At 50.6% G+C, this 21,385-nt stretch overlaps 1 protein-coding gene across 1 annotated transcript in view; it reads left to right on the forward strand.

Moving 5' to 3' along the window:
- Window positions 1-20,595, forward strand: part of LOC137364482 (microtubule-associated serine/threonine-protein kinase 3-like) — a gene marked incomplete at its 3' end in the record, with an annotated part of 131,991 nt that extends 111,396 nt beyond the window's left edge. The window contains exons 7-10 of the mRNA XM_068027671.1: window positions 2,300-2,509; window positions 11,847-11,948; window positions 20,212-20,344; window positions 20,537-20,595. Of these exons, the coding sequence (XP_067883772.1) occupies window positions 2,300-2,509; window positions 11,847-11,948; window positions 20,212-20,344; window positions 20,537-20,595 (504 nt within the window). The remainder of the gene's footprint in view (window positions 1-2,299; window positions 2,510-11,846; window positions 11,949-20,211; window positions 20,345-20,536) is intronic.
- Window positions 20,596-21,385: the final 790 nt, after the last annotated feature.

A 21,385-nucleotide genomic window follows, 5' to 3' on the forward strand; every position in this document is an offset into this window, starting at 1 on the left:
TCCCTAATGTAAAGCTTTTACTCTTGGTCTATCTTTGTCCTTTTTCATAACTACTCTAAATCTAACTGAATTATGATCACTACCACTAAAATGCTCTCTCACGAATACACCTTCCACCTGCCCAGTTTCATTCCTTTTTGGACTTGCTACATACTGGCTAAAAAAGTTCTCCTGAATGCATGAAATCCCCTACGTGTTACTGCCTTATTTCACCCGATTTTAACTCTGTTTAAGTGAATGGGTTTTGAGTGAATTAAAATTGGGTCCATTGTTTCTGCACTTGTCAGCAATTTGCTGACATACTTGCTATCCTATCTCACTCTATAAGCATCTATAGTACACTCCCAGCAATGTTCCTCAGTCCAACCCATATGGCTTAATTTGATGCTCCTTCTAGCATATCATCCCTCCTCACAGCTGTGATATTACTTAACCAATATTGCATCCTCCCACTTTTTTTATCACTCTCTGTATCCCATCTGAAAATCCTGTAACGAGGAATATTGAGCTGCCATTCCTGCCCTTCGATAAGACATGTTTCAGTAATAACTATGATTTCATAGTTCCAAGTGTCTATCAGCTCATCTGCCTTATTCACCAGATTCTTTGAATTGAAATATATACTGCAAATCACTGAACAACTCCTTTGTTCTCTGTTTTCTATTTTTTTTCTCTGCCTTCCATATTCGCTTTTTAGAAAAGTGAAGTGATTTATTTTGGTAGGAAGAACATGGAGAGACAATATAAAATAAAGGATACAATTCTAAAGGGGTGCAGGAGCAGAGGGACCTGGGTGTATATGTGTTTAAGTCATTGAAGGTGGCAGGACAGGTTGAGAGAGCGATTAATAAAGCATACAGTATCCTGGGATTTATTAATAGGGGCATCGAGTACAAGAGCAAGAAAGTTATGTTGAACTTGTATAAGACACTAGTTCGGCCTCAGCTGGAGTATTGTGTCCAATTCTGGGCACCGCACTTTAGAAAAGACGTGAGGGCATTGGAGAGAGTACAGAAAAGATTCACAAGAATGGTTCCAGGGATGATAGATTGGAGAAGTTAGGACTGCTTTCCTTGGAGAGGAGAAGGCTGAGAGGTGATTTGATAGAGGTCTTCATAATCATGAGGGGTCCGGACAGAGTAGATAGAGAGAAACTGTTGCCACTCGTGAAAGGGTCGAGAACGAGAGGGCACAGATTTAAAATATTTGGTAAGAGAAGCAAAAGTGGCAGGAGGAAAAACTTTTTCACGCAGTGAGTGGTTAAGGTTTTGGAATGCGCTGCCTGAGAACGTGGTGGAGGCAGGTTCAATTTAAGCATTCAAGAGGGAGTTAGACAGTTATATGAAAAGGAAGAATGTGCAGGGTTATGGGGAGAAGGTGGGTGGAATGGAACTGAGGGAATTGCCCTTTCAGAGAGCCAGTGTGAACACAATGGGCCGAATGGCCTCTTTCTGCACTGTAATGATTCAGTGAACAATTCTAATTTTCTGCCTCCCATTTCAGGCTTTGCTTCTCTCCCTTCTGCATCCATGTTTACGTTCCCATCCCTCTGCTAAGCTAGTTTAAATCCTTCCCAGCAGTACCAGCAAACCTCCCCTCCACAATATTGATCCCACCCTTGTTGTGGTGTAAACCATCCGGCCTGTACTTGTGTCACCGCCCCCCCCCCGCCCCGCCGAAACTAGACCCAATACCCCAGGAATCTAAAGCCCTCCCTCCTGCACCCTCTCTTCTCTTTGTGTAGTCAGAGATTGCTACCTTTGAGGTCCTGCTTATTAATTTTTTCCTAGCTCCCTAAAATCTGCCTGCAGGACCTCATCTTTCTTTCTACCTAGGGCATTGGTACCAATATGGACCACCACCTCTGGCGGTTCACCCTCCCCCTTCAGAATGCTGTGCAGTCGCTCAATCCCACTCCATTGATTTGAACCCATAATCCAGCTGATACTCGAGTACAGTATTGAGGGCATACAGCACTTTCAGAGGAGCAGTTTTTCGATGGGATGTTAAACTGAGGTCATATCTGCCTTCTCAGAAGGATGTAAAAGATCCCATGGCCACTATTGGAAGAACAATGGAGTTCTCCCTGATGTGCTGGACAATATATATCCCTTAACCATCTTCATCTAAACACGTAAGACTGACTGCAAAATCCTGCATCTATTCTTGCTGTCGATGTTATGTTGGGTTTGATGTTGCCCATTTCAGTCTCTGCTGGTATGTTTTTTTGTGTAATTTTTTACCCACTCACTGTACTCACCCCATTAACTGAATGCTTTTTCTCTTCCATTGGTGATAGGCCACAGCTCAGATGGAGGAACGACTTCAGGACATTATCAGCATTTTCGCGCCTGACAGCATTTTGCCGCTTGCAGACGGAGTTCTCGGGTTCATCCACCATCAGATCATCGAACTGGCACGAGACTGTCTGCAGAAGTCACATGAAGCCCTTATCACCTCTCGCTACTTCCTTGAGTTACAGGAAAATCTGGAGAAGATGTTGCAGGATGTGAGTTCCCACCCGACCCGACCCAGCCCAACCCAACCCAAACCAACCCAACCCACCCCAACCCGACCCGACCCAACCCGGCCCAACCCAACCCAACCCAAACCAACCCTACCCAACCCGACCGGGCCTGACCCAGCCCAACCCAACCCAAACCAACCCAACCCACCCCAACCCGACCCGACCCAACCCGGCCCAACCCAACCCAACCCAAACCAACCCTACCCAACCCGACCGGGCCTGACCCAGCCCAACCCAACCCAACCCAACCCAACCCACCCCAACCCGACCCGACCCAACCCGGCCCAGCCCAACCCAACCCAACCCAACCCAACCCAAACCAACCCTACCCAACCCGACCGGGCCTGACCCAGCCCAGCCCAGCCCAACCCGACCTGACCCAGCCCAGCCCAGCCCAACCCAACCTGGCCCAGCCCAGTCCAACCCAACCGAACCCAACCCACACAAACCCAACCAAACCTGCCGCAAATCAACCTGGCACGGCCCAGCCCAGCCCAACCCGCCCCAGCCCAAGCCAACCCGACCCGGCCCAGCCAAGCCCAACCCAACCCAACCCAACCCAACCCGGCCCAGCCCAGCCCAACCCAACCCGGCCCAGCCTAACCCGACTCGACCCGACCCGACCCGACCCATGCAGCCCAGCCGGACCCGACCCGGACCCGACCCAGCCCAGCCCAGCCCGACCCAGCCTAACCCGACCCAGCCCAACCCGACCCAGCCCAACCCAACCCTACCCAGCCCGACCCAGCCCAGCCCAGCCCGACCCAACCCGACCCAGCCAAGCCCAGCCCGACCCAACCCAACCCAGCCAGCCGAGCCCAACCCAACCTGCCCTGGCCCAACCCAGCCCAGCCGGACCCAGCCCAGCCCAACTCAAACCCCTCTCCCCCACCGAACCCCACACTCTCGCCCCCCAACCTTCGTCCCTGTTTACTGATGAACTCCCGGGTATCCTTCTCGATGTGATGCTCATATAAGTTGTTGGTCATGTTCATGAGTCCGATCCTTGACAGCCCAAAGTTAGCTAGTTTGATATGATCCATCGAGGTGATCAACAGTGTGCAACCACAGCGAATGGCTCAGTGCGGATGGGGTCAGTGAGGGATGTGGGAGGGGACAGGGTCAGTGCGCAGCCCTGTGGGGTTTGGGGCATTCCATATAGGACATGTGTTGAACCCATGGAAAACACCTCTGTGGAGGTTCACTGGGATGACCCAGAGATAAAAGATTTAGAAGACTGGAGCTTTATCCCCTGGAATACCAAAGTTAAAAGACAATTTGATCACAGAACCATCCAATGATAGATCTCAGGAGGAGGCCACTCAGCCCATCGTGACTGTGGCTCAGCCCATCGTGCCTGTGACAGCTCTTTGAAAGAAGAAGAACAACAACTTGCATTTATATGGCCCCTTTAATGTAATAAAATTCCCAAGGCACTACACAGGGACATTATTAAACAAACTTAGACACTGAGCCACAGAAGGAGATTTAGGGTTTGGTCAAAGAGGTGGGTTTTAAGGAGCGACTTGAAAGGAGGAGGAGAGAGAAAATGAACGGAGAGGTTTAGGGAGGGAATTCCGGAGTTTAGGCCCTTGGCAGCTAAAGGTACAGCCACCAATGGATAGAACAGTTAAAATCCGGGATGCTCAACGGATAGAAGAAGAGCACGGATATCTCCGTGGAGTTTGAGTTGGGTTGGGCTGGGTCAAGTTGGGTTGGGTCAGGCTGGGTAGGGTCGGGCTGGGCTAGGCTGGAATGGACTGGGCTGCGTAGGGTTGGGCTGGGTCGGGCAGTGTTGGGTTGGGCTGGGTTGGGTCAGGCAGGGTTGGGTTGGGCTGGGTTGGGCTCGGTTGGATTGGGCTGGGTCGGGCAGTGTTGGGTTGGGCTGGGTTGGGTTGGGCTGGGTTGGGCTCAGTTGGATTGGGCTGGGTTGGATTGGGCTGGGTCGGGCAGTGTTGGGTTGGGCTGGGTGGGTCAGGCTGGGTTGGGTTGGGCTGGGCTGGGCTCGGTTGGATTGGGCTGGGTTGGGTCGGGTTGGGTCGGGTTGGGTTGGGCTGGCTCAGGTTGGGTTGGGCTGGGTCGGGTTGGGCTGGGTCAGGTTGGGTTGGGCTGGGTCGGGTTGGGTTGGGCTGGGTTGGGTCGGGCTGGGCTGGGCTCGGTTGAATTGGGCTGGGTTGGGTCGGGTTGGGTTGGGCCGGGTTGGGTTGGGCCGGGTCGGGTTGGGTTGGGCCGGGTCGGGTTGGGCTGGGTCAGGTTGGGTTGGGCTGGGTCGGGTTGGGTTGGGCTGGGTTGGGTCGGGCTGGGCTGGGCTCGGTTGAATTGGGCTGGGTTGGGTCGGGTTGGGTTGGGCCGGGTTGGGTTGGGCCGGGTCGGGTTGGGTTGGGCCGGGTCGGGTTGGGCTGGGTCAGGTTGGGTTGGGTCGGGTTGGGTTGGGCCGGGTTGGGTTGGGCCGGGTCGGGTTGGGTTGGGCCGGGTCGGGTTGGGCTGGGTCGGGTTGGGCTGGGTCAGGTTGGGTTGGGTCAGGTTGGGTTGGGCTGGGTCGGGTTGGGTTGGGCCGGGTTGGGTCGGGTTGGGTTGGGCCGGGTTGGGTTGGGCCGGGTCGGGTCGGGCTAGGTTGGGCTGGGTCAGATTGGGTTGGGCTGGGTCGGGTTGGGTTGGGCCGGGTTGGGTCGGGCTGGGCTGGGCTCGGTTGAATTGGGCTGGGTTGGGTCGGGTTGGGTTGGGCCGGGTTGGGTTGGGCCGGGTCGGGTTGGGCTGGGTCAGGTTGGGTTGGGTCGGGTTGGGTTGGGCCGGGTTGGGTTGGGCCGGGTCGGGTTGGGTTGGGCCGGGTCGGGTTGGGCTGGGTCAGGTTGGGTTGGGTCGGGTCGGGTTGGGCTGGGTCAGGTTGGGTTGGGTCAGGTTGGGTTGGGCTGGGTCGGGTTGGGTTGGGCCGGGTTGGGTCGGGTTGGGTTGGGCCGGGTTGGGTTGGGCCGGGTCGGGTCGGGTTGGGTCGGGCTTGGTTGGGCTGGGTCAGGTTGGGTTGGGCTGGGTCGGGTTGGGTTGGGCCGGGTCGGGTTGGGCTGGGTCAGGTTGGGTTGGGTCGGGTCGGGTTGGGCTGGGTCGGGTTGGGTTGGCTGGGTCAGGTTGGGTTGGGCTGGGTCGGGTTGGGTTGGGCCGGGTTGGGTTGGGTCGGGTTGGGTTGGGTCGGGTTGGGTCGGGCTAGGTCGGGTTGGGTTGGGCCGGGTTGGGTCGGGTTGGGTTGGGTCGGGTTGGGTTGGGCTGGGTCGGGTTGGGTTGGGCCGGGTTGGGTCGGGTTGGGTTGGGTCGGGTTGGGTCGGGCTAGGTTGGGCTGGGTCAGGTTGGGTTGGGCTGGGTCAGGTTGCGTTGTGGGGCTGGAGGAGATTACAGAGATAGGGAGGGGCGTTGACATGGAGGGATTTGAAAACAAGGATGAGAATTTTAAAACGGAGGTGTTGCCAGACTGGGAGCCAGTGTAGGTCAGCGAGCACAGGGGCAAGTTAGCACACAAGCAGCAGAGTTTTGGATGAGCTGAAGTTTACAGAGGGTAGAGTGTGAAAGGCTGGCCAGGAATGCATTAGAATAGTCAAGTCTGGAGGTAACAATGGCATGGAGGAGAGTTTCATCAGCAGATAAGCTGAGGCAATGTTCAATTAATACCACTCCCCTGCTCTTTCCCCAGGGCTTTGCAAGATTTTTTCCCTTTTGAAAGTTACTGTTGAATCTGCTTCCACCGCCCTTTCAGGCAACGCGTTCCAGATCACAAGAACTCACTGTGTAATTTATTTTCCTCGCTTCCCCTCTGGCTCTTTCGCCAGTGACTTTAAATCTGTGTCCTCTGGTTACTGAACCTCCTGCCAGTGCAAGCAGTTTGTCTTTATTTACTCCATCACAACTCATCATAATTTTGAACATTTAATAATTTAATAATAACATTTAATAATCTGCCCATTTCACTAAGGGCGGCGCAGTGGTCAGCACCGCAGCCTCACAGCTCCAGGGACCCAGGTTTGATTCTGGGTACTGCCTGTGTGGAGTTTGCAAGTTCTCCCTGTGACCGCGTGGGTTTTTGCCGGGTGCTCTGGTTTCCTCCCACAGGTTGATAGGTAAATTGGCCGTTGTAAATTGCCCCGAGTGTAGGTAGGTGGTAGGGATTATGGGATTACTGTAGGGTTAGTATAAATGGGTGGTTGTTGGTCGGCACAGACTCGGTGGGCCAAAGGGCCTGTTTCAGTGCTGTCTCTCTAAATATAAAATAAATAAATAATCTGCCTGGCCTCCTGAAATCTGTTACCTTCCTCCTCACTGTTTTTTGTCATCTTCAAACTTCAGAATTATACCTTGGCTACCCAGGTCATTAATACATATTAAAGAGAGCAGTGACCTAACACTGACCCTTGGGGAACACCACTGTAAACATCCCTCCAATCTGAAAAGCAACCAATCACCACTATTCTCTGCTTTCTGTCCCTTAGCCAATTATGTAACCACGCTGCCACTATCCCTGTCCCTTTAATCCAGTAGATTTCAAATCTATTACGTGGTATTTTATCAAACACCCTCTGAAAGTCCACGGACACAACATCAACTGCACTATTCTCATCAACCGTCTCCATTATTTCATCAATCAATGCAATCAAGTAGAGTCATAGAGTCAGAGAGTGGTACAGCATAGAAACAGGCCCTTCGGCCCACCGCGTCCATGCCGACCATAATGCCTATCTATACTAATCCCACCTGCCTGCATTAATTCCATATCCCTCTATGCCTTGCTCATTCAAGTACCTGTCCAGATGCCTCTTAAATGTTGCTACTGTTCCTGCCTCCACCACCTCCTCAGGCAGATCATTCCAGATACCCACTATTCTTTGTGTGAAAAATTTACCCCTTTGATCCCCTTTAAACCTACTCCCTTTCACCTTAAATCTATGTCCTCTAGTTTTAGTCACCCCTACCATGGGAAACAGACTCTGGCTATCTACCCTATCTATGCCTCTCATAATTTTATATACCTCTATCATGTCCCCTCTCAGCCTCCTTCTCTCCAGGGAAAACAGACCCAGCCTATCCAATCTCTCTTTATAACTCAAGCCCTCCAAACCAGGCAACATCCTTGTGAATCTTTTCTGCATCCTCTCTAGCTGAATCACATCTTTCCTGAAGTGCGGTGACCAGAACTGCACACAGTACTCCAAATGCGGCCGAACCAACGTTATGTACAACTGTAACATGACGTCCCAACTCAATGCCTTGGCCGATGAAGGCAAGCATGCCATACGCCTTCTTCACCACCCTGTCTACCTGTGTTGCCACTTTCAGGGAACTATGTACTTGCACCCCAAGCTCTCTCTACTCAAGAACACTCCCCAGGGCCCTGCCATTCACTGTATATGTCCTGCCCTGGTTTTACTTCCCAGAATGCATCACTTCACACTTGTCTGCGTTAAATTCCATTTGCCAATCCCTTGCCCACTTTCCCAGTTGATCTATATCCTGTTGTAACCTTAGACAACCTTCTTCACTGTCCACTATACCACCAATTTTGGTGTCATCTGCAAACTTACTAATCATGCCCCTTACATTCACATCCAAGTCATTAATATATATGACAAACAACAGAGGGCCCAGCACCGATCCCTGCAGCACACCACTGGTCACCGGCCTCCAATCTGAAAAACAACCCTCCACTACCACCCTCTGCCTCCTATCACCAAGCCAATTTTGTATCCAATTTGCTAGCTCACCCTGGATCCCATGTGTGGGAACCTTCTGGACTAGCCTACCATGTGGGACCTTGTCAAAGGCCTTGCAAAAGTCCATGTAGACAACGTCCACCGCCCTGTCCTCGTCAATCCTCTTGGTCACCTCCTCGAAAAACTCAATCAAATTCGTGAGACATGATTTCCCACGCACAAAGCCATGCTGACTATCCCTAATCAGACCTTGCCTTTCCAGATGCATATAAATCCTGTCTCTCAGAATCCCTTCCAATAACTTTCCCACCACTGATGTAAGGCTCACCGGCCTGTAGTTCCCTGGCTTATCCCTGCTGCCCTTCTTAAATAAAGGCACAACATTTGTTATCCTCCCGTCTTCCAGTACCTCACCTGTGGCTAACAATGATACAAAAGTCTCTGCCAGGGTCCCAGCAATCTCCTCCCTTGCTTCCCATAGCATCCTAGGATACATCTGGTCAGGCCCTGGGATTTATCCACCTTAATGTGCTTCAAAACCTCCAACACCTCCTCCTTTGTAATGTTGATATGCTCCAGGATATCGCTGTTCCCTCCCTTGAACTCACTAGCTTCCATGACCTTCTCCACGGTAAATACGGACGAGAAATATTCATTTAAGACCTAGCCCATTTCCCGTGGCTCCACACATAGATGACCACACAGTTCCTTAAGGGAACCTACTCTCTCCCTAGCTACCCTTTTACTCTTAATATACTTATAGATTCTTTTAGGATTCTCCTTTATCTTATCTGCCAGGGAAATCTCATGGCCCCTTTTTACCCTCCTAATTTCCTTCTTAAGTGTAGTCCTACATCCCTTATACTCCTCGAGTAACTCGCTTGATCCCAGCTGCCAATACCTAACATATGTCTCCTTCTTTGTCCTGACCAGACCCTCAATATCCCTCATCAACCAAGGTTCCCAAAACTTGTCAGCCTTGCCCTTCCATCTAACAGGAACATGCCGGCCCTGAATTCTTCCTATCTCGCTTTTAAAAGCCTCCCACTTGCCAGACGTCCCTTTACCTGTAAACAGCCTCTCCCATTCAACTTTTGAAAGTTCCTGTCTGATGCCATCAAAATCAGCTTTCCCCCAATTTAGAACTTCAACCGGAGGACCAGTCCTATCCTTTTCCATAACTATCTTGAAGCTAATAGAGTTATGGTCACTGGTCCCAAAGTGCTCCCCCACTGACACATCAACCACCTGCCCATCCTCATTTCCTAAGAGGAGATTGAGTGTAGCCCCTTCTCTAGTAGGGCCATCCACACACTGCTTCAGAAAACTATCCTGGACACACATAACAAATTCTTCTCCATCTGATCCCTTAGCACTAAGGCAGTCCCAGTCAATATTAGGGAAGTTAAAATCACCTACTATTACAACCCTATAATTCCTACACCTATCTGTGATTTCCCTACATATATGCTCCTCCAATTCCCTCTGACTATTGGGGGGCTTATAGTATTATCCGATCAAAGTGATCACCCCTTTCTTATTTCTAAGTTCTACCCATATGGCCTCGCTGGACATTCCCCCCGGGATATCCTCTCTGCGTACTGCCGTGATGTCCTCCCTAATCAATAGTGCAACTCCCCCTCCTCTCTTACCTCCACCTCTGTCACGCCGGAAGCATCGGTAGCCCGGAACATTGAGCTGCCAGTCCTGGCCATCCCTCAACCATGTTTCCGTAATATCTATAATATCACAATCCCATGTACCGATCCATGCTCTGAGTTCATCTGCCTTACCTGTAAGGCTTCTTGCATTAAAGTAAATGTAGTTTAGCCTACCAGACCTTCCACACTCCCTGTCCTGCCCCTGCCCGGCCTGCCTACTAGACTTGCTTTAACCTCTACAATTGCCTCAACTATCTCATCGGAGAGACTACTACTTTGGGTCCCACCCCACTGCCAGACTAGTTTAAACCCTCCCAAGTAGTACTAGCAAACCTCCCCGCAAGGATATTGGTCCCCTTCCAGTTCAGATGCAACCCATCCTTCTTGCACAGGTCACCTCTGCACCAGAAGAGATCCCAATGATCCAAGTAGCTGAAGCCCTCCCGCCTACACCAGCTCTTCAGCCACGCATTCATTTGCCTAATCCTCCTATTCCTACCCTCACTAGCACGTGGCACAGGGAGTAATCCTGAGATTACAACCCTCGAGGTCCTGCTTTTTAACCTTCTGCCTAACTCCCTATATTCACTTTGCAGGACCTCATCTCTCTTCCTGCTGATGTCGTTAGTACCAATATGGACCACGACCTCTGGCTGCTCACCCTCCCCTTTCAGAATGCCCTGTGACCACTCAGAGACTTCCTTGACCCTGGCACCAGGGAGACAACACACCATCCTGGATTCTCGCTTGCTGCCACAGAAACGCCTATCTGTGCCCCTGACTATAGAGTCCCCTATGACTACCACTTGCCTACATTTTGACCTTCCCTGCTGTACAACAGAGCCAGTCGTGGTGCCATTGACCTGGCTGCAGCTGCTTTCCCCTGAGAGGCCAGCCCCCCCAAACAGTATCCAAAACAGCAAACTTGTTATTGAGGGGAATAGCCACAGGGGACTCCTGCACTACCTGCCTGCCCCTCCTGGTGGTCACCCATCTATCTGGCTGAACCTGCGGTGTGACCACCTCCCTGAAACTCCGATCAATGATACTTGGTGACTCCTATCAGCTCCTCAGTGAGTCCAACTGCCGCTCCAACCGATCCGTGCGATCTGAAAGGAGCTGCAGCTGGACACACTTCCTGCAAACGTAGTCACCAGGGACATTTGACTTCTCCCTGATCTCCCACATTTCACAGGGGGAGCATACTACTCCACTGACTGCCATTTACACCCCTTGTGTTATTTCTGGCTTACACTATTTGCCTTTAACAAATCTGTGTTAGTTGTCATTTATTAATACCAAGTACTAAGTAATTTTGTCTCAGATTAATATCTCTAAAAGTTTCCTTCCCACCGATGTCAGGCTGACTGGCCTGTAATTGTTGGGTTTATCCCTCATCCCTTTCTGAACTGGGGTGTATTTCGGGGAGAAAGTTGGAGAAAAACTTGGGGAAAGGGAGGATTTAAAAAAACAAGGATTTAAAGGGAAGAGAAGCGAGGTGAGCAAGGTGAGGGGCTGGAAGGACATGAAGGTGCAAGTGGAGCATGGAATTCCATAGACAATTTTAGACCTCCTGACTCACACAAACCACCTGTGGGATCCCTCCCTCACTCCATCAGGGTCCCAGTGACACACCTCACTTTCTAGTTTGAATGAACTCAGCTGAGAGGTTGGAGGTGAGACCTGTATGGAGTTCAGGCCACCTAGTGGGAGAGAGTCTGAGCCTGGAGGGGCTTCCACAGCTTGGGTTCTGCACCCCGCCCCCCAGAATACCACACCTCCCCCCCAACCACCTGCACCAGCCCCACCAGCCCCATGGAGAACCCTCCCCAATTCACCCCACCTCCAGCACCTGGGCCCCTTCCCCCCCACTCCCCCCCCCCCCCCGCCCCACCCCCCCAGCTCCAAGCCCTCTAGTTGTGCCGGGCGCACAATGTCTGACTGATATTCTCTGATCTTTCCCTCCAGGCCTATGAGCGTTCAGACAGTGACGAGGTGATGTTTATCACTCAGCTGGTGAGGAAGTTGCTGATGGTCATTGCTCGGCCGGCTCGACTCCTGGAGTGTTTGGTGAGTTCCACGTCTGCACTTAATTACCACAGTGGAAATTCAACATTGGCAGGAATACGAAATTGGCCTCCCTGTACAGACTCGCCAGTACAGACCCACCCAATAGAGACCCACCCAGTACAGACCTTCCCAATAGAGACCCACCCAGTACAGACCCACCCAATAGAGACCCACCCAGTACAGACCTTCCCAATAGAGACGCACCCAGTACAGACCCACCCAATAGAGACCCACCCAGTACAGACCTTCCCAATAGAGACCCACCCAGTACAGACCCACCCAATAGAGACGCACCCAGTACAGACCCACCCAATAGAGACGCACCCAGTACAGACCCACCCAATAGAGACGCACCCAGTACAGACCTTCCCAATAGAGACCCACCCAGTACAGACCCACCCAATAGAGACGCACCCAGTACAGACCTTCCCAATAGAGACGCACCCAGTACAGACCCACCCAATAGAGACGCACCCAGTACAGACCTTCCCAATAGAGACGCACCCAGTACAGACCCACCCAATAGAGACGCACCCAGTACAGACCTTCCCAATAGAGATGCACCCAATACAGACTCACCCAATAGAGACGCACCCAGTACAGACCCACCCAATAGAGACGCACCCAGTACAGACCCACCCAATAGAGACGCACCCAGTACAGACCTTCCCAATAGAGACCCACCCAGTACAGACCCACCCAATAGAGACACACCCAGTACAGACCTTCCCAATAGAGACCCACCCAGTACAGACCTTCCCAATAGAGACGCACCCAGTACAGACCCACCCAATAGAGACGCACCCAGTACAGACCTTCCCAATAGAGACCCACCCAGTACAGACCTTCCCAATAGAGACGCACCCAGTACAGACCTTCCCAATAGAGACCCACCCAGTACAGACCCACCCAATAGAGACGCACCCAGTACAGACCTTCCCAATAGAGACGCACCCAGTACAGACCTTCCCAATAGAGACGCACCCAGTACAGACCCACCCAATAGAGACGCACCCAGTACAGACCTTCCCAATAGAGACCCACCCAGTACAGACCCACCCAATAGAGACGCACCCAGTACAGACCCACCCAATAGAGACGCACCCAGTACAGACCTTCCCAATAGAGACCCACCCAGTACAGACCCACCCAATAGAGACGCACCCAGTACAGACCTTCCCAATAGAGACCCACCCAGTACAGACCCACCCAATAGAGACGCACCCAGTACAGACCCACCCGATAGAGACGCACCCAGTACAGACCTTCCCAATAGAGGCCCACCCAGTACAGACCCGCCCAGTAGAGACCCGCCCAGTGCAGACCCACCCAGTACAGACCTTCCCAATAGAGGCCCACCCAGTACAGACCCACTCAGTGGAGACCCACCCAGTGGAGACCCACTCAGTGGAGACCCACTCAGTGGAGACCCACCCAGTAGAGACCCACCCAGTAGAGGCCCACCCAGTACAGACCCACCCAGTGGAGACCCACTCAGTGGAGACCCACCCAGTACAGACCCACTCAGTGGAGACCCACCCAGTAGAGACCCACCCAGTAGATGCCCACCCAGTACAGAGCCACCCAGTAGAGACCCACCCAGTGGAGACCCACTCAGTGGAGACCCACTCAGTGGAGACCCACCCAGTAGAGGCCCACCCAGTACAGACCCACCCAGTGGAGACCCACTCAGTGGAGACCCACCCAGTACAGACCCACTCAGTGGAGACCCACCCAGTAGAGACCCACCCAGTAGATGCCCACCCAGTACAGAGCCACCCAGTAGAGACCCACCCAGTGGAGACCCACTCAGTGGAGACCCACTCAGTGGAGACCCACTCAGTGGAGACCCACCCAATAGAGACCCACCCAGTACAGACCCACCCAGTACAGACCTTCCCAATAGAGACTCACCCAGTACAGACCCATCCAGTACAGATCTTCGCAATAGAAGCCCACCCAGAACAGACCTGCCCAATAGATGCTCCCCCAGTACAGACCGTCCAATACAGATCCACCCAGTACAGACATGCCCAATAGATGCCTGTCCAGTGCAGACCTGCCCAATAGAGACCCGCCCAGTACAGACCCGCCCCTCACACCATCCTGACTTGGAACTATAGCGCAGTTCCTTCACTGTCGCTGGGTCAAAATCCTGGAACTGCCTTCCTAACAGCACTGTGGGTGTACCTACACCCCAAGGACTGCAGAGGTTCAAGAAGATAGCTCACCACCACCTTCTCAAGGCCTAGCCAGTGACACCCACAGCCCATGAATGAATAAATGAAAAAAATACAGACCCACTCAATACAGGCCTGCCCAACAGAGACCAGCCTATAGGGACCTGCCCAATAGAGACCCACTATGTAGAGATCTGCCCTGTAGAGACCCACCCAATACCAACCTGCCCAGTACAGTGACACAGTAAGTGACCCTTACCCTGAACAATGGGCTGAATTTTTGGATCCCACAGGGGGCAGAAGCAGAAGCAAGCGGAGGTCAAAAATATTGGCTCCAGCTGGCATGCTGGTTTCCTGCTCTCTAAAGCAGCAACTTGCTGAATGCTACTGCCCCACATTCTCCCCGTAACCCTTCACGTTCTTCCTTTTCAGATAATAAACCAATTCCCTCTTGAAAGCCATGATTGTATCTGCCTCCACCACACTCTCAGACAGTGCATTCCAGATCCTAAACACTCACTGAACCTGCCTCCACCACACTCTCGGACAGTGCTTTACAGATCCTAACCACTCGCTGAACCTGCCTCCACCACACTCTCAGGCAGTGCAATCCAGATCCTAAACACTCACTGAACCTGCCTCCACCACACTCTCGGACAGTGCATTCCAGATCCTAACCACTCGCTGAACCTGCCTCCACCACACTCTCGGACAGTGCATTCCAGATCCTAACCACTCGCTGAACCTGCCTCCACCACACTCTCAGACAGTGCATTCCAGATCCTAAACATTCACTGAACCTGCCTCCACCACACTCTCAGACAGTGCATTCCAGATCCTAACCACTCGCTGAACCTGCCTCCACCACACTCTCAGGCAGTGCAATCCAGATCCTAAACACTCACTGAACCTGCCTCCACCACACTCTCGGACAGTGCATTCCAGATCCTAACCACTCGCTGAACCTGCCTCCACCACACTCTCAGGCAGTGCAATCCAGATCCTAAACACTCAAAGAACAAAGAACAAAGAACAAAGAACAGTACAGCACAGGAACAGGCCATTCGGCCCTCCAAGCCTGCGCCGATCTTGATGCTTGCCTAAACTAACACCTTCTGCACTTCGGGGTTCGTATCCCTCTATTCCCATCCTGTTCATGTATTTGTCAAGATGCCTCTTAAAGGTCGCTATTGTACCTGCTTCCATCACCTCCCCCAGCAGCAAGTTCCAGGCACTCACCACCCTCTGTGTAAAGAACTTGCCTCGCACATCCCCTCTAAATTTTGCCCCTCGCACCTTAAACCTATGTCCCTAGTAACTGTCTCTTCCACCCTGGGAAAAAGCTTCTGACTATCCACTCTGTCCATGCCGCTCATAACTTTGTAAACCTCTATCATGTCGCCCCTCCACCTCCGTCGTTCCAGTGAAAACAATCCGAGTTTATCCAACCTCTCCTCATAGCTAATGCCCTCCAGACCAGGCAACATCCTGGTAAACCTCTTCTGTACCCTCTCCAAAGCCTCCACGTCCTTCTGGTAGTGTGGCGACCAAAATTGCACGCAGTATTCTAAGTGTGGCCTAACTAAAGTTCTGTACAGCTGCAGCATGACTTGCCAATTTTTATACTCGATGCCCCGACCGATGAAGGCAAGCATGCCGTATGCCTTCTTGACTACCTTATCCACCTGCGTTGCCACTTTCAGTGACCTGTGGACCTGTACGCCCAGATCTCTCTGTATAAAACACTGGTTCAACCTCAACGGACGTATCGCATCCAGGTCTGGGCACCGCACTTTGGGAATGAGGTGAAGGCATTAGAGACGATGCAGAAAAGATTTTTGAGAATGGTTTCAGGGATGAGGAATTTCAGTTATGAAGATAGATTGGACAAGTTGGGACTATTTTCTTTGGAGAAGAGGGTGGCAGATCTCTCAGTGGGAGAGATTTTCGGTGATAGTGATCACAACACACTGACCTTTACTACAGTCATGGAGAGGGACAGGAGCAGACGGGATGGGAAAATATTTAATTGGGGGAGGGGGAATTACAATGCTATTAGGCAGGAACTGGGGGGGCTTAAATTGGGAACAGATGTTCTCCAGGAAATGCACGATAGAAATGTGGAGGTTGTTTAGGGAGCACTTGCTGCGACTGCTGGATAGGTTTGCCCCGATGAGGCAAGGAAGGGATGGTAGGGTGAAGGAACCTTGGATGACAAGAGATGTGGAACAGCTAGTCAAGAGGAAGAAGGAAGCTTACTTAAGGTTGAGGAAGCAAGGATCAGACAGGGCTCTAGAGGGTTACAAGGTAGCCAGGAAGGAACTGAAGAATGGACTTCGGAGAGCTAGAAGGGGACATGAAAATGTCTTGGCAGGTAGGATTAAGGAAAATCCCAAGGCGCTCTACACTTATGTGAGGAACAAGAGGATGGCCAGAGTGAGGGTAGGGCCGATCAGGGATCGTGGAGGGAACTTGTGCCTGGAGTCGGAGGAGGTAGGGGAGGTCCGAAATGAGGACAGCGTGAAACAGGTTTAACACAACATGCTTGCTTTTGTACTCTATGCCCCTATTGATAAAGCCTATAGGCTTTGTTAACTGCACTCTCAATTTGTCCTGCCACCTTCAATGACTTATACACATGTACCACATGTCCCTCTGCTCCTGCACCCCCTTTAGAATTGTACCCTTTATGTTATATTGTATCTCCATGTTCTTTCTACCAAAATGAATCACTTCAGACTTCGCTGCATTAAATTTCATCTGCCACTTGTCTGCCCATTCCACCAGCCTATCTATGTCCTTTTGAAGTTCTACAATATCCTCCTCGCAGTTCACTATCGTTTCAGGTTTTGCATCATCTGCAAATTTTGAAATTGTGTCCTGTACACCAAGGTCTAGGCCATTAATATATCAGGAAGAGCAAGGGTCCCAATACTGAACCCTGGGGAACTCCAATACAAACCTTCCTCCAGACCGAAGAACATCCATTAACCACTACTTTCTGTTTCCTGTCACTCAGCTAATTTCATATCCATGTTGCTCGTGTCCCTTTTATTCCATGAGCTATAATTTTGCTCACAAGTCTGTTGTAGAACATTGTATCAGATTCCTTTTCAAAGTCCATGTACACCACATCAACTGCATTGCCCTCATCAACCCTCTCTGTTACCTCCTCAAAAAACTCCAGCAAGTTAGTTGAACACAATTTGCCCTTAAGAAATCCATGCTGGCTTTCCTTAATTAACCCGCTTTTGCCCATGTCCCGAATTATTGTTTTGAGAAGTTTTCCCACCATCGAAGTTAAACTGACTGGCTTGTAATTGCTGGGCTTACCTTTCCGCTTTTTTGAACAAGGGTGTAACGTTTGCAATTCTCCAGTCCTCTGGCACCATCCCAACGTCTAAGGAAGACTGGAAAATTATGGCCAGTGCCTCCGTGATTTCCCTCACTTCCCTCAGTATCCTTGGATGCATCTCATCTGGTCCTGGTGTTTTATCAACTTTAAGTACAGACAGCCTATCCAATATCTTCTCCTTTGCAATTTTAAACTCTTCAAGTGTCTGAATTACCTCCTTTTTCACCATGACCTGAGCACTATCTCCTTCCTTGGTCAAGAAAGATGCAAAGTGTTCATTTAGTACCTCAGCCAGGCCCTTTGCCTCCATGTGCACATCCCTTTTTGGTCCCTAATTGGCCCTACTCCTCCTCTTTCACTGTTTTACTATTTATATGCCTATAGAAGCCTTTTGGTTTCCCTTTTATGTTAGCTGCCAAAATCTTCTCATACTCTCATTTTGCTTCTCTTATTTGCTTTTTGAATTCCCCTCTGAATATTTTATATTCAGCCTAGTTCTTTGTTGTATTATCCACCTGATATCTGTCATAAGTACACTTTTTCTTCTTCATTTTCTTCTCTATCTCTTCTGTCATCCAGGAAGCTCTGGATTTGTTTTCCCTACCTTTCCCCTTCATGGGACTGTGCCCGACCTACCTCTTCTTTAAAGGCAGCCCATTGTTCAGTTACTGTTCTGCCTGCTAACCTTTGATTATGAACCCATTTCTGCTGCAAGTACAAAACAGAGCATGATAAGGCACTGCTGGCCCTTATGGTCAATGCCATTTGCTCCAATTCATAAGAAGCTGCATGTATCAATGCTGGCTGGTGCTCAGCAGAACTAAGGCTCTCAGCCATTCTAGGGAGTCAGTGTGATCCTGGGGACACAGCCCTCTCATGTACAGGAGCAGCATGAGCCCCGAGGCTCCTCAGCTGGAGGCTGAATGCCCAGAGGCTTGTCCTGAGGGCAGGGGGTATCACTCATCTTGCCAAGTGTATTAGATCATTGAACCTTTTCCTACACTGGATCCAAATTCTTTTGAACACATTTCTTCCACTGGCTGTGTCACAAATGTCAATTTAAGTCTGCTTAGTATGGGGGGTAGCCCCCTCCTGCCACCCAACAGGAAGAGGACCTCCCTCCTCTCCCTCACACCCTCCAGCAGGACCTCCAGGTCCACATCTGAGAGTCGAGGGGCTGCCCTGCCCCGGGATCCATGCCTCTGGCTCATCTGACACATTGTGGAATTCAGACCTGCTGTGCTCTTCTAGTTTGCTAAAACAGCATTCAAGTGGCAGCCACAGTAACTGATGCTTTGTGTGTTTAAATCAGGCCCACACATGTAGTCCACCTTCATTCCTGCCCCAACAGCCACGAATTAGGTGCCGAGCCCTTCTCTTTGGCAATTAAGGGGGTGAAACTCGGGGCCAATTACTGTTCCCATCGAGGGGCGGGTTTGGGATGCAGAAACAGTCTTGACTTACATTTCTCACCCCCACAGTGAAAATCCAGCCACGGTCACTCTGCTGCACAGTGAGTGACCCTCACCCTGAATAAACAATGACTCTGTACAGTTACACAGTGAGTGACCATCACCCTGAATAAACAGCGACTCTGTACAGTTACACAGTGAATGACCCTCACCCTGAATAAACAGCGACTCTGTACAGTTACACAGTGAGTGACCCTCACACTGAATAAACAGTGACTCTGTACAGTTACACAGTGAGTGACCCTCACCCTGAATAAACAGTGACTCTGTACAGTTACACAGTGAATGACCCTCACCCTGAATAAACAGCGACTCTGTACAGTTACACAGTGAGTGACCCTCACACTGAATAAACAGTGACTCTGTACAGTTACACAGTGAATGACCCTCACCCTGAATAAACAGCGACTCTGTACAGTTACACAGTGAGTGATCCTCACCCTGAATAAACAGTGACTCTGTACAGTTACACAGTGAGTGACCATCACCCTGAATAAACAGCGACTCTGTACAGTTACACAGTGAGTGACCATCACCCTGAATAAACAGTGACTCTGTACAGTTACACAGTGAATGACCCTCACCCTGAATAAACAGCGACTCTGTACAGTTACACAGTGAATGACCCTCACACTGAATAAACAGCGACTCTGTACAGTTACACAGTGAGTGACCATCACCCTGAATAAACAGCGACTCTGTACAGTTACACAGTGAGTGACCCTCACCCTGAATAAACAGCGACTCTGTACAGTTACACAGTGAGTGATCCTCACCCTGAATAAACAGCGACTCTGTACAGTTACACAGTGAGTGATCCTCACCCTGAATAAACAGCGACTCTGTACAGTTACACAGTGAGTGATCCTCACCCTGAATAAACAGCGACTCTGTACAGTTACACAGTGAGTGATCCTCACCCTGAATAAACAGCGACTCTGTACAGTTACACAGTGAGTGATCCTCACCCTGAATAAACAGTGACTCTGTACAGTTACACAGTGAGTGATCCTCACCCTGAGTAAACAGTGACTCTGTACAGTTACACAGTGAGTGATCCTCACCCTGAATAAACAGTGACTCTGTACAGTTACACAGTGAGTGACCCTTACCCTGAATAAACAGTGACTCTGTACAGTTACACAGTGAATGATCCTCACCCTGAATAAACAGTGACTCTGTACAGTTACACAGTAACCTGTCCAAGTGGCTTAGTTGTATTATTGTATAACAGTTGTTCTGGACTTTTATGGCAGGAGTTTGATCCTGAGGAATTTTATCATTTACTGGAAGCAGCAGAGGGCCATGCAAAGATCGGGCAAGGGATAAAGACAGATATCCCTAGATATATCATTAGTCAGTTGGGCCTAACCAAGGATCCACTCCAGGGTAAGAATGTGTATTCCACTTGTCTTCCTAATATTTATTTGTATTTTATAACATTGATCATTTCCCACAACCTGTGACTCGTTTCTTTGTACCTGTTGTCCACACAATCCATCACTGATTATTGTTGATCTGTGTATCTCACAAGTATTGTGTCTACCATGTTTACTTCCATTTGCAACTTTGTTTATCCAGAAATGGTTCACCTGGACGGTTTAAACACAGTCTCTCTGGATTCTACTGGTTTTCAGGATGTGAGTTGACACAATTATCATTTCTCGTTTTTGAAATGAGGTTTTGAATTTGGCGAATAAGAATATCAATGTGGTCGGGGGACAGTCGGGGAAAGCAGAAATATACCAGAGTTAGCAGGTTCAAACCCCCATAGCAGAGACTTGAGCATCTAATCTAAGCCAGGGGTGTGCAACCTGTTCGTGTGGGGTGGGGGGCACATTCCAAATTCTGTCCTGTATGGGTGGCCGGTGAGAACATTTCGGTAAGATAAAGTCATTAAAAATGTATTGCACTGTTAGTCAAACAACAAACGTGCATTTTGTGAAGAAACTTTAAATGAGAAGACTAATTTATGGACTTTTTTCTTGTCACGATGTTTAGCACTGATTTTAGTGAGATACTTGGCATTATTTTTTCTTGCATTGGGAGTCAATCCCTGCCTGCAAAGTTGACCAAGTGATGCGGCATATTCCAGAAAGATGGCCATCTGTCTGGAGTGATCTTTATCTTTCTCTTCCTTCTGTGTCTATATCTCTCCCTCTCCCCCTCCCTTCTCTGCCTCTCCCCTCCTCTTCCCCTCTCTCCCCCTCTCTCTCCCTCTCCCCCCCTCTCTCCCTCTCCCCTCCTCTTCCCCTCTCCCTCTCCTCCTCTCTCCCCCTCCCTCTCTCCCTGTCTCCCCCCCCTCATATCCCCCCTCTCCCTCTCTCCCTTCTCTCTATCTCTCCCTTCCTTCTCTCCCCTCTCCCTCACTCCCACTCCCCTCTCTCTGACTCTCCCACTCTCGTCTCTCTCCCCTCTCTCTCACTGTCT

The sequence above is a fragment of the Heterodontus francisci genome, unplaced genomic scaffold (assembly GCF_036365525.1).
Source record: "Heterodontus francisci isolate sHetFra1 unplaced genomic scaffold, sHetFra1.hap1 HAP1_SCAFFOLD_1178, whole genome shotgun sequence".
Taxonomy (NCBI): domain Eukaryota; kingdom Metazoa; phylum Chordata; class Chondrichthyes; order Heterodontiformes; family Heterodontidae; genus Heterodontus; species Heterodontus francisci.